At 34.3% G+C, this 13,406-nt stretch overlaps 1 protein-coding gene across 1 annotated transcript in view; it reads right to left on the bottom strand.

The window, feature by feature from the left end:
• KIAA0825 (KIAA0825 ortholog) overlaps nt 1–13,406 on the bottom strand; it is a 438,259-nt gene that overhangs the window by 357,328 nt on the left and 67,525 nt on the right. The window contains exons 10-11 of the mRNA XM_033179103.1: nt 11,640–11,830; nt 8,837–9,019 (exon numbers count right to left, since the gene is read on the bottom strand). Coding sequence (XP_033034994.1) covers nt 8,837–9,019; nt 11,640–11,830 — 374 coding nt within the window. The remainder of the gene's footprint in view (nt 1–8,836; nt 9,020–11,639; nt 11,831–13,406) is intronic.

Genomic DNA, 13,406 nt, shown 5'->3' with positions numbered 1-13,406 from the left:
GCCATGAAAAACCACAAGTTAAGACTTAGAATTTTTATGAACCTCTATAAAACAATCCTTACACTTGGGGCAGGTGTAACAATACCATTGTCATTTATTTTTTTAAAATCTCATGTTATATAATTTGTCATGACAAAAGGACAAAGAATAGTACAATGAATATTACTTATGTTTCCCGTGGGTAGTACTTTTACGTCCCATTGTTATCTTCTTCAACCTGGATCCAATAAATGCCAGTGTTTGCTTCACTAATGTAAAAATTTTAGCATCATGGTACCTCTTTTTAATCTTTAAAGTAATTTATAAGTATTAAATAATTAATTAGAATTTATAATTAATTTTGTATACTCCTAAGGGTCTAGAGAGGGTTTATAAAGAAGAATTGAATTGTAAAATACATAATTATAATTTCAAAATTAAAACAATGCAACCCAAATATCTGATGTACAACTATCAACAGTTACTGCAACATTTTTCTAGGCTGGCTCAAATTCAACTCTAAATCTTGACACAATAGAAAAGAATTTGTTACATAAAATCTTTAGCAGATAACTTGGCTAGTAAAAAATGTATAGCAACAGGAGATTATATTTTCCTACACAGGGTTAAGAGTAATGACTGAGAATGCTCTAGAAATGGAATTTTTGAGGTGGTACCACTTCTCTTTATATACAGTATAGGAGCAATAGTGTCTTTTGATATCCAGAACAGAATTCCATTTTGAAAATCCAGCTTTATCTTTTCACTCCACATCTTGCTTCTTGTATCTTCACGTTTTTTTCAAATTTGACCCTTCTTTCCCCCTGATTGTCTTGCTAAATAGAACATCTTCTAATTAAATAGACTTGGATGTTTTTTAGACTTTAATATATCATCTCTTCTTTAAAAGGCTTTTTTTTCTCAGTAAATCTCAGATCAAAACAGAAATTCCTTAAATAGGCTTCAAAGTCAGGCTGTAATATTTCCATCCCATGTATTCCACTATGTGAGCTAGAGAAATAGGCAGAAGCCAGACCAGGTACCAGGATATGTTTTTCTAAGGGGTTTGGACTTAGTACTGGCAATAAAGAATCATTGAAGAGTTTATGGCATGGGATTGACACTAGCAGTTTTACATCCTAGAAAAATTACTTTAGCAGTAGTGAGGGTAGCAGATTGGAAAGAGTCAGGCAGGAGGGAGGAGATAATGAAGGCGATATTGTAGTAGACAGGTCAGAGAGGATAAGACACTGAACCAAGGTAAAAGACAGGAGTTGTAAGTAGGAGACAAATATAAAACTTGTTAAATTCACAGAATAAACAATACTCATCTCCTAATGACATGGAGTTGATGATGGCATGAATGGGAAGATAGAAGGAGAAAATTAAGGAAAACGAAGAAGCCTAGGATACATTTCAAGTATTTTACTTAGTTTTAGATATGTTAAGGGGGCTACAGACATCTGAAGTACATCCAAGGCATCGAATAGTAATTTGGATTTACTGATACAGCACATACAAGAGCTGTCTGGTTTGAAGATACCAATGTGGAAGTCATCAACATAATGGTATAGCCATAGCAATGGATGAATTCACACCCCCTCACCCCATCCCCCACCAAAAAAAAAAAAAAAGGAACGTAAGATGTAAAGATGGTCAAAGATAAAACTCTGGAACATACCCACACTTAAAGGGCAAGGCCAGAAAAAAAAAAAAACATTCAAGCAAAATCAAGAAGGAATAATCAGAGAAGTAGGCCACGACACGGGAGAAAGTGGTGTTAGAGAAGCCAAGAGAAGAAAAAATGACCGAATCCACTGGAGTTAGCAATCGGGAGTGTATGGAGACCCTGCCCATGTTGCTAGCTTAGCATGCTGAGGGTAGAAGTCCAATTGCAGTGCACTGAGTGAGTGGTAGGTATAAAAGTAGACAATGAATGAAAACTAGTTTTGGGGGGGAAACATAATAGTAATAGAGGAACATTTTTTAATACAGGACATGTTTGGGGGAAGGAGCCACAAGACAAGATAGAAAGAATATTTAAAAGGCCATGAGTAGGAGGTAGATGCAATCAAGAGGTCAGGTAAAAAGATTTACTCTAATTGGGAAAATAGACATATTGATCAGAGAGTAATCAAAGGATGTAGAGGTGAGTGGGGAGAATAATTATTAAGAACAGAAATGAGAAGTTAAAGTGCATTCATGATGGTGTGGATTTTCTTAGAGAAGCACAGGAACAAGGCTATCTGCTAACAAACAGATGGGGCAAGGATCAGGGGCTTGACCCAAGTGGGGAAGGATGAAAAAAGGAGTTACCCAAGATTTGGCAAAGAGTGGAATTGTCAAAAGGTATAAAACGAGAGGTGGGTGATATTCTCTAAAAGTGTGCCAGAGTCTGGATAGAGCCCAAGAAAGTGAGGGTATGAGGAGGACCATGCCACTGCAAGAGAGCTAGGAAAAGGAGGGTGCTGGTACAATGTGACAGGAGATGCAGCAAGTGGCCTGGAGAGAAAGGCAGTCTCAAAGGAAGAGAAAGACTCAGAGAAAAGGATGGGACAAGATATGGAAGTCTTGAGGAGAGAGCAAGAGGGATTGGAGAATGTGGACAAAGATACTACATATCTTTGTAGCCTTTTTCATAGCCTATGCCTACTTTCCCTCACACTTCCTTGATCTCTTTGCATAAAACCTCTATTTGTCTAGTTGTCTGAGGGTTACCTCATTTCTCTAAGAATGAATACCTTACCTAGATGACTTCTCTGTCATGTTCAAGTAGCTCCATAGATTGCTCTACCTCTGAAGCTTCTCTACTAAGTCTTCTCTGACTACCCTTTCTAAAATATATCCCCTTTCACAACCTTATCCCCTCTCTATGCTCTAATTTTGGTTTCCTTCTTTATAGGATTTAACTCTACCTCCAATCCCTTTCCATTTACTTTTTTATCTGCTCCATACCCTAAGGGTAAGGTCATTGAAGGTTATATAGAGGTAGTATATGGGCACATGCAGGAACCGGAGCCAGAGAGCCTGGGCTTATATCCTGAATATGCTTTTATTAACAGGCAATGCTGGTGGCAGTATATTTAGCCTTAATTTTCTCATTTGTAAAATGGGGATTAAAATAGTAAATCACCTCAGGGTCAGTGTGAACATTAAGTGGAATAATGTATTTAAAGCATTTAGCAAAGTGCCTTGTACACAATAAGTGCTCAATATAAGTAAGATATCATTATAAGATAACAATAGTTAGAAGTTGTCCTTAAAAAAGTCTATGGCCATTTCAAAACTGACATGAAATTCCTGATAGTCTAAGTGGTTGCCTAGCTGCAGTTTTATTCTCACAACTAGACAAAATAAAGGAGGATCTAAAAATAATGGCATGGTTATTTAGTACATAAATTTCTTAGATGACAAACCATTGGCAATATGGTATTTATCTGAGCGTTTCTGCCAGTACCTAAACTCTTTTACTCCACTGACAGTTTCTCAGTCATACTGGTTATAGTAAGGTTATTTGGCTATAAGAGATATTATGGCAGATGTTTATGGTCTCAAAGGGAGTGAGATCTGTATGAGCATTTAATTCCACAGCAAGATCCCAAATTAGTTTCATTATTCTAGAGAGTATAACAGGGTGAAAATTGGCCCACAAGCCTCAATGGGAGAATGAAATTATGAGCTAGCTATTAGATAACCTCTAATGATGTTTTGGTATACAGTTAAAAGAGAGGATGCTCTAAATAATTCATAGTGGAGAGTAAAATACAATTGTATGAGCCATAGAATTATATTTTTCACAGGATGTATGAGAATTTTGATACAGCAAATTTAAATACTTTCTTAAAACTAAATGTCATAAGTTTGAAGCAGGTACATTTCTTCACATTCCCAAATGACACACTGTAAAGATGACTTTACTTAAGGGGAAAAGGGTGATTTTGGGAAAATTCCTTGCCTTTGCCCTTCCTCCAACCCCAACTAGCCATGCCCCTTCCTTGCCTTAGCATTATACTGCCTCTGTGCTGACCACACCAGCACTTTGTCCTAGATTCACTCTCTCTGGGTTCTCTGATCTACACCTATGTTGCCAGCATTCCTTTTTTCTTTAACAAAACTGATCAGGTCTTTGGGCTTATTTAGCCAGATGCTGAAAGGATATAAAAACCAATGTACATCAAAAGTGAGAACAACTGATGAGCCAAAAAGAGTTAGCTGGGTTTTATGCTTCTCTTGTGTCATGTTGTTTTGGCTGCCCTCCCAGAAGAAAGAGGTCTCATAATATGATGTTAATGGAATAAACCTCCATGACTGAATTAAGGAAGCCCAAGGATGTAAGCTCTACGCGAGCGGAGGGTCAGGTTAGATTTCTTGAGTCATCTGTGCCTGCCATGGTGCCTGGGCCACTGGAGGCGTTCAATAAATCATACCAAGAGAAGACCACAACCTTAGACAAGGCAGAATTAATATGAAACTGAGTAACCAAGATAGCCCTGGAAAGCTTGAGATAACTGAGGACATGTGAACCTTTCTGATGGCCCTAGAATCACAGACAACTACCTATGAATACTGAATTCAAGATTTTAAACAGAATTCTAAGTCACTGCTTCGCTTTCAAAAACTGGCATTATACCCGAGACTATAAGTTGTTGCCTAAATGTCATTAAGTGACATTTAAGTGCCTTGAATTTCTCATGATGAAAATAACTCTTTGAGGTTAGCAAATGATCATTGGAGGTTAGAGAATAACTGGCCCATAGTAGATACATGGTAAATACATGGCAAAAGAAAGAAAGAATGAATAAAAGGTATTAGCAGACCTTGCTTAGTTAAAAGGAGGATGAGTTTTAAGGGCCATCTGTGAAGAGCAATTGTGGGTGGTAGACAGCCAAAGGGCAGGTTGAGAACAGGACAGGAGGTGGAGAGAGAGAAAGACTGGACCTCGGGGTACACCAGGAGTCAGCCAGTCGAATATTCTGGGAGCAGCCCTCTCTAAATTTAATGACCGGCTCTTTTGGAGTATTTTAACCTTATTAGCATGACACATAAAGCTGTTTAATTTTGTGTTTTTTTAAAAATGAGATTTCCCTTTTAAAATAATGTTTACAGGAAGGTGGATAAAGGGAGTCATTGAACCTAAACAAAATGACTAAGACAAGAAACTTCACTTTCTGGAAAATTTTGCATTCTGCCAGATACCTTTAAAAAAAAAATCATTTTAAGTATGTTTAAATTTCCATTCAGTCTATATTCATTTTCACAACTTTATTGAGATGTATAATTCATGTACCACAAGATTTACCCATTTAAAGTATACAATTAGATGGTTTATACTATATATATACTATATAGATGGTTATACTATGCAGCTGCATAACCTTCATCAGTATCTAATTTTAGAATATTTTATTCCCAAACGAAACTCTGTATCCATTAGCAGTTACTCCCCATTCCCTCCTCCCCTCACCTTCTGGTAACCACTGATCTACTCTCTGTCTCTACGGATATGCCTATTCTGGACATTTCTAATAAACAGATTCAAACAATATGTGGGCTCTTGTGTCTGGCTTTTTTCACTTAGCATGTTTTTGAGGTTCATCCCTGTGGCAGCACATATCAGCACTTTATTCCTCTTTATTGCGGAATAATATCCCACTGTATGGATATGCCACATTTTATGTATCCATTCACTAGTTGATGGACATTTGGCTGCTTTCTCATTGTGTTATTTTGAAAAATTCTGCTACATAAATTTTTGTACGGACATAACATTTTGAACACTCCTACACAAATTTTTGTGTGGACATAATACTTTCATTGTTGGGCCATATGACCATATGCTCAACATTTCACATAAGCATATTCTATGCTTAACTTGAGGACCTGCCTATTTTCCAAGGTGTGCCAGTCATTCCTGAGGTAGGAAAAGCAAAGGCCTATTTTATTTTCTGAGAGACAGTGAAATAGTTTCTTTTTAAACAAAGGATAAGGCCATAACCTTGAAAGCCCTAACATTAGTTTGAAACAGAACTATAGACAGAGCATTGGAATTTGGTGACTAAAAAAGCCTTATGAGTGACAACAAATGGATCCCAAGATGAGGCTGCTATTCCTTGGCTTAGTGATCTACCTTTGGGTATATTTCTGATGGCCCTACCTTTTGCATGGCTTCTTGGCAGTTGTATTGAAATCCCACACTTCCATCTGATTGAATGTTGAAATAGCCAGCTTTCAAAAAGTTTCTACTATTAGGAGTTTTGATATAACACATCAAAACATTTGGATAAATATAGATATAGACATGAGATATACATATGAAATTCATTATCTAATTCTACCTTTTATTATAGATTTAGGGAGGACAATATTATTTTAATTTAAAATAAAAAACATCATCAGCTTTTCTTAAAGGACTTGTGGCAGATATTACATCTGGCTCATTGTTGTATCCTTTATCTTTAATCATAGGGGCTAGAGAGGCAACAACATTTGTTGAATTGAAACTGAATTGCATTTACCCAAAAATTCTAGTAATTAATTTTTAACCTGCTACACATGAACTAAAACTAAAGTCTACACATCCAAAATGCAACATATGAAATCACCAGGTGGGGATGTGTATGAACATGTATGTGAATATGCTTCGGAACCTGCAATTTAACTGCCTTTACGAAAGAAATATAAGTGATAAGCACTTTGGAAAATACACGGTGAATATTTTCTGTTTCAGCATGTTCCTTTCCCTGGAGAACAAAGCTGAAGTACTCCTTTTACAACATTCTAACAGAAATCTATAAAGGCGAGTTAAAAAAGAACACATATTTTTGCAAACAGGTTTCCTTCTTCCTGAAAAGACTTTAAAATCATGTATTCCTGTCCAGGGATTTCGTGGTCCTACGCTAAGTTCAGAAAGGAAAACACATTCAGTTCATCTGTCAGAACTACTTGAAATAAAGGCAGTCACCTTCTAAAAGGGCATAGCACGTAGAGTGACAAATGTCAGGTACCGTTCATAAAAATTCAACACTATTAACATCTGATTGCTACTTTTTACCAATTCCTCAAAGAATGTGGTTTAATTTTTTAATGTGAGATTCACAATTTTTTTCTAATATGCTAATAGTATGATGGATTCATATCTTGGATGTGTAAAAAAGCCCAATAAGTCAATAGAGTTCTTGCAACACACAAATATATTTTTCCCTAATTGGCAAAGAACATGCCGCCCTGTAGATTTCATTTGTCAATACAAAACAAAGTATATTTCAAAGATTAATGTATAGTCTAGGAAAACAATCATGACATTTAAGTAAACATAAATGGATAAAACTTTTGAAATTTTTTGAACTGAGAAAGATTTTAAAAGAATTAAAGTATATCTAGATTTTTGTTCATGCTTCAAAGTAATATAGCTATCTATGTTTTATATGAAGAAAAACCAGAGGCAGTGCTTAGCGTAAAATGTTCTGTAATCCTGGTTGAAATTAGCAATTTAAATTTGCTGAATGAGGTTACAGTGCAATATCTAATGCACAAATCATAGAGATTTGAGTACTTGCATAGTTGTTAAAAATGTATCAAAAAGCCATAGGTTAACAATAATGAATGTATGTTACATTATTATTAAAATATGCAATCTTTGGTAATAATTTATTTGTTTTACAAATGCACTGGGGGGCTAAAATTTATCAATTCATCTGTGACAAAGCATGAAATTCAATATTGCTCACCATGACCAATCCATGAAATTTGTCAACTTTGTTCCCGATTTTCATAGGGCCTTCCTCTTAGATGAAATGACCCATTGAACTGAGAGCATAGCAATTTTTTCATCTATGGTAAATCAGTTTAGTTTCCTAGGATTTATTATGGGCTTCAGACTTGAGCTTTTTATGATTATGAACCATTCTGTACATAATATCAACCGTATGGTGATTTATCTCACTGTTTCTTCCCCTTTCTGAAAGAATTCTCCATTTCTAAAAGTAGCTCTCAACTTGTGTTGCTAGAAGGAACACTCTGTAAACAATGGGTTTATTGAAAGTCAGAGTAGGTGAAGCCGAAATAAAAGCTGTTAATTCTTTTAGAATATCTAATACGAATGTGTCAAAATTTATTAAAAATTAAGATTTGTATATCGCTTTTACCAGAATGTTATGCAAAGAAACACTTGACCTGATTTAGCCTTAGAAATAGATATGTGAAATTTTTACTACCCATGAAGATATAATTATTTAGTTAAAAAATAAAAGTGACAATTTTGGAGGAGGATATAAACAAAATGGTATTAATGTTTTATGATAAGACATATTCTAACCTCCTCTATAACATTACAGATTTGAACTGCATTAACCAGAAATCAAAAGTAATTCCACATTTCTAGATTTTTCTAAATCTTATTTATTGAGCTAAGTAAAATATTTCCACATTTTAAAAATGTAATTATTATTTCTATTTCCATTTGCCATTGCTAGCTGAGGTATATCTCAAATATAGTTTTCTTTTTCATAAAGTATCAAAAAATCACTGTGATAACCAGGCCATCAATATAATTTGATCATTTAAACAACCCAAATAGTGAAGCTAAAAATGTTCCTGATTATATTAGAGCTTTATCAGCTGAATGGGGTTGACCAATAGAGACATAACACATTTTCGGGCACTGAATTGCATTGAGAATTACGAAACTCTGTTGGTTGGTGTTAGTTTTATAAAATGGCCCAGTTCACAGTATCAAAAATGCACTTCAAAAGATTTCTACTTGTAACTTCACATAATTCAGTAAGTGTTATGGAAATAACTTGCTAATCATATTATTATATATCATAATAGCTAAAAGGAAAATACATTTGATACTTACTTATACAATTCTGTTAATGGTGAAGTCAAAATGACTAATGTTGTAAACAGATTATTACAATGGGTATGAATTTTAAAAATTTTATCATCTGTATGCTGATGAGGATTCAAAAGTTTCTGTACAGATGTACAAACTGACCATAACATGTTCTCAGTGCATATCAAAATTGTTGTGACATCAAGTCTGTTGGAAAGAAAGAAGAGAAAATCATGTTAAACAAAATAATGTTTCTGCTTGGTAGGCACTTTAATTCATATCTCTTGTACTAAGCATATGTAAGAATAGAAGAATTCAGTTAGATACCAGAGCTTCAGAGATCTAAACCAAATAGAAAGTATCAAAGATAGATACTCTTTGAGTTTCTAGGTGTTTAGATGGCCCACAATACCATTATCTTTAGGGATGGTGAGCTCTGTAATAGCGTTTTAGGAGTGCTTTTAAAAAATGTTTATTTTACATTATTAGGATTCTGTTCAAGAAACTCAAGAGATCATCCCGGAAATTACACTGAGCCAAAGAAAAGCAAGATGAAAAGAAAAATTTGCTATTTTCCATATGTATGTATGATAGGTTAAAATTTCATGGCAGAACAATTCTCCTCACTCATGAGCAAGCTGTCAAAAAAAAATTACAAGATTGGTAGCACGTTCTCCCAGCAAGTGGGAGATAAGAAGAAATGACAAACGAAGCTCAAATCGAGAAGCCTATAGTTTCGGAAATGTTTAATATTAAATAAATTTGTGGAAAATATACTGTATTATTTATCTTATTCATAGACTTATTTCTTTGTTTCCATCTTTCTTGAGTTTTTTTTATTTTATTTTATTTTATTTTATTTTTTGAGACGGAGTTTTGCTCTGTCGCCCAGGCTGGAGTGCAGTGGCCGGATCTCAGCTCACTGTAAGCTCCGCCTCCCGGGTTTACGCCATTCTCCTGCTTCAGCCTCCCGAGTAGCTGGATCTACAGGTGCCCGCCACCTCGCCCAGCTATTTTTTTTTTGTATTTTTTAGTAGAGACGGGGTTTCACCGTGTTAGCCAGGATGGTCTTGATCTCCTGACTTCGTGATCCACCCGTCTTGGCCTCCCAAAGTGCTGGGATTACAGGTTTGAGCCACCGCGCCCGGCCTTTTTCTTGAGTTTTAATAGGGAACCCAAAGATCTCTTTAATTATTATTTTGGCATATAACTAAATTGAACAGACCTAAGTTAGTTTCTTCTTCTTTTTTTTTTTTTTTTTTGTTTTAAATTCAGGGTTGAAGAAACAGAAGATGAAAATTTTGAAGTGATAAGAAAAATACAAGTTTGAGGATCTTTTAAAATGACATTTTGGATTCAAATTTATTATATAATAAATATTACATATTAATAATATATGATACATATGTAAATCATATATATGGCTTAGTTATGTGACATTTGAAGGCTACTGGAATACTAAAAGAATCAATAATAGCCTTTATAAAGGTTTAATTTTAGTTTGTATATGCTTTTTCTAATTGCTAGATAAACAATTTCTAATCCAATATATAAGTAGAAACACACATACACAATCTGATTTCCATAATAATGGTGGTTTAGGAGTAACCAGTCAAATAAAAATATTTATATATTTTACTTACAAAAACTAGAAGCAATAATTCTAGCATTGCATGGCATTTTTATGCAACCACCCAGAAAATAAAAACCAAAAGTCTCTATTCTACAGTTAATTAATTAAATATACTACCCATTTCTACTTATTTCATGAGCTAACAGTAAAGCTGATTTCACATAATGATTTGCCATTTCATAATCAAAAGTGATTTATGCTACATAAGGAAAAGAACGAAGTTATTCTTTGCTTTCAAAAGGAATTTTCCATCTATTCTTAGTTCAATTTTTTAAAAAAGTCTAGTCAGTAATTCAAAACAGCCTGTGCAAAATACCATATTTATGAAACACTGCAGCAGGACCTAAATGCCCTTCAAATTGCAGCATGCTTTATAAGAACATGATCGGGAAATGATTCCTCCTGCCAAAAAAAAAAAGACTCCCATGTCCATAGGTTCCTCCTAAAATATATCTGAAAAAAGATTATTCTGCCTAAAAGGTCTGAATCACATTATACAGAATATTTACAAAACAAAAGCCTTTTCTTCATATACATACAAGACCATTGTAGTGATGTAAGCACAATTCATATATTCATTGCCTAGATAACTCATAGAATTATACTATAATTCAGTCTTATTTAATACTCAGTGACTGTTGCTCCTCATTTTCTATGATTTCACATTTTGTTGAACTGGCTGTTAGTAACAAATAGTGAAAATTAAAGGAAAAAATAATTAGAATATATTAGGAAGAAAATAAGTAGGTTTTCTTAATGAAGATAAGCTTCTATATTTAAAGGCTTAACAAAAAACAACTAAAATCCCCTGGTTGCCTAGAAGTTCAAAATCAAATGTGTCAAATTGACTGCTCCATCATGGCATGGATGCTTTGGTATCAATTTCAGGGCCTTAATTTTCTATTTTTATCTTATTAACATTTGTGTGTCTATATCCTCGAATATAAAACACCTTGAATCACTTTTTAGAAACAAGTGGGTTCTATAGACAATTTTAAGGAATAAAAAGAACAAATTTATTTTGATTCAGGTTTCATATTTCCACTTAAATAACTCAGGAGAATAGAATATGATTTCAGATGTTAGAAACATGTTAAATATATAAGGAGTATGTCATGAGATTCAGAATTCTGCTTTATACCCAACTAATGAAAAGTTTTCTTGAAAAGCAGTGTTTTTCAGAACTTCAATTACCTTAACTGTGGAGTTCTTTTGCGGCTGGGGTGGGCCCGAGTGTATCTGGAGGTCAGCAGACCCAAAGATTTCTCCAGCACTTCTGCTAGAATCTCCTGGGCTAACTTAGGAGGCAGAATGGTCCAGAGATCGTAACGAAGAGCCCAGCAGAAATAATGCCACATCTGGATCGAGAAGGAACATCTTTCCCCCTGGCAAAGCCACCACATGTTAAACCATAGAATTACATCTTCTAAAATGTCAGTTTGCTTCCTATGAACCTAATTAGTTCAGGCTGAAAGGAAATAGCTAAAGAGTTTGACACACTAGAAGACCAACAAAGATTTTTGACAAGATGTAAAACATCCTTATTGACAAAGGAACAGATGTTTTATTTCAATTATGAGACTAGATATTCTAGTGCAAATCCAGACCACAAACATTTAGCCTAGCATAGCCTTAATTTACCTATACCTAGCCTATGGTTTAAAATTTATTTTTAAACAACTAGCTTTGTAGTTGCTGAAAAAACCATGGTAGCTTGTTTGAGATAGTGGACTGATTCTTCTAAAATTAAAATCTATTTGAATCATTTCAGTAGGTATATTTTTCTGAGCCTATTAGCATCATTGAGGTAATTTTATAAATGTTTCAGATTTCACATTATAATGAAGTGACAGGAGTAAAAATAAACTTGCATACTGCATTCTTAGGAACATTCTTGAAACCAAGGGGGATGGGTAGCTATCGAAGATTATTACGTTAGGCTATTTTGCCTATGGCATTTAAATAACAATACTAGAAACAGATATCACAATAGTCTGAGTTTACAAGATTTTTTAAAGCCTAGGCACATATTATCATCATTTCTTAGCATTTTTATGGCACCTTGTACTTTTAAAGAGTCATATTTTCATTCCTTTCCACCCCTGTACAGATCTCTTCTGTGTGCCAAATTTTCTGACTGCAGAGGAAGAACTAACAATGGCCAAGGTCAAGGGGAACAGGCAGAAAGAAGAGGGTGGCCTCAAGTGATTTACAAGCATTAATCAGGTAACAAATTTCCTATTATATTCCAAGTGATTAACTTTTACTTAAAATTTCTGCTTTGCCCACTATCTGTATTTGTCAGGCAAATGTCATGTAAAAAAAAAAAAAAAAAAATCTGCTGTTCTCTTATACCAAAAGTGATCATTTCTTATGCAGACACTCCCATTAGTATTTTCTTTATGTATTACTCTTCTGGTAGTTTCTTCAATTACTAATATCTTCTGCAGCCATCGAAACAATAATAATTTTAGTTATTATCTACTGACTTTCAAATGGCATTTATAAATGAATTTCTACTCATTTATAAATTGTATTCTTCGGGTAAGAAACTTGGGCATCAAAATGTCAGAGTCAAGTTCAAACTGGAGGGGACTTTGGCCACTGGCTTCTGATTTCCTAATAAGGTGTGCATCTAAACTTTTTATGAAAAAAGAAATTACAAAATTAATGATGAAGCAGCAAAATTATAGTTTATTATGCTTTCTTTGTTGTGTGTTTCGATGAATACTTTTTAAACTAAGACAGGAGTTTTAATGCCTGATTCTCTTATACCTTTTGTGTTGCATGTAAATTTAAGCAAAACTGACTCCAGTTGATAGTGACTAGCATGAATGATTTACACTAACTTTGCCTACGGAAATGAGTGAGTTCTTACTACAACATGACCAAAATGATTTCTCATATTCTTCAAAATATGAAAACCCAATTTCTTCAATAGCTACCCTTTAGTGATAAATT

The sequence above is a fragment of the Trachypithecus francoisi genome, unplaced genomic scaffold (assembly GCF_009764315.1).
Source record: "Trachypithecus francoisi isolate TF-2019V2 unplaced genomic scaffold, Tfra_2.0 Lachesis_group2, whole genome shotgun sequence".
NCBI classification, from domain to species: domain Eukaryota; kingdom Metazoa; phylum Chordata; class Mammalia; order Primates; family Cercopithecidae; genus Trachypithecus; species Trachypithecus francoisi.
The sequence above is the reverse complement of the archived record's forward strand: the minus strand, read 5'-3'. Positions and strand labels throughout refer to the sequence as shown.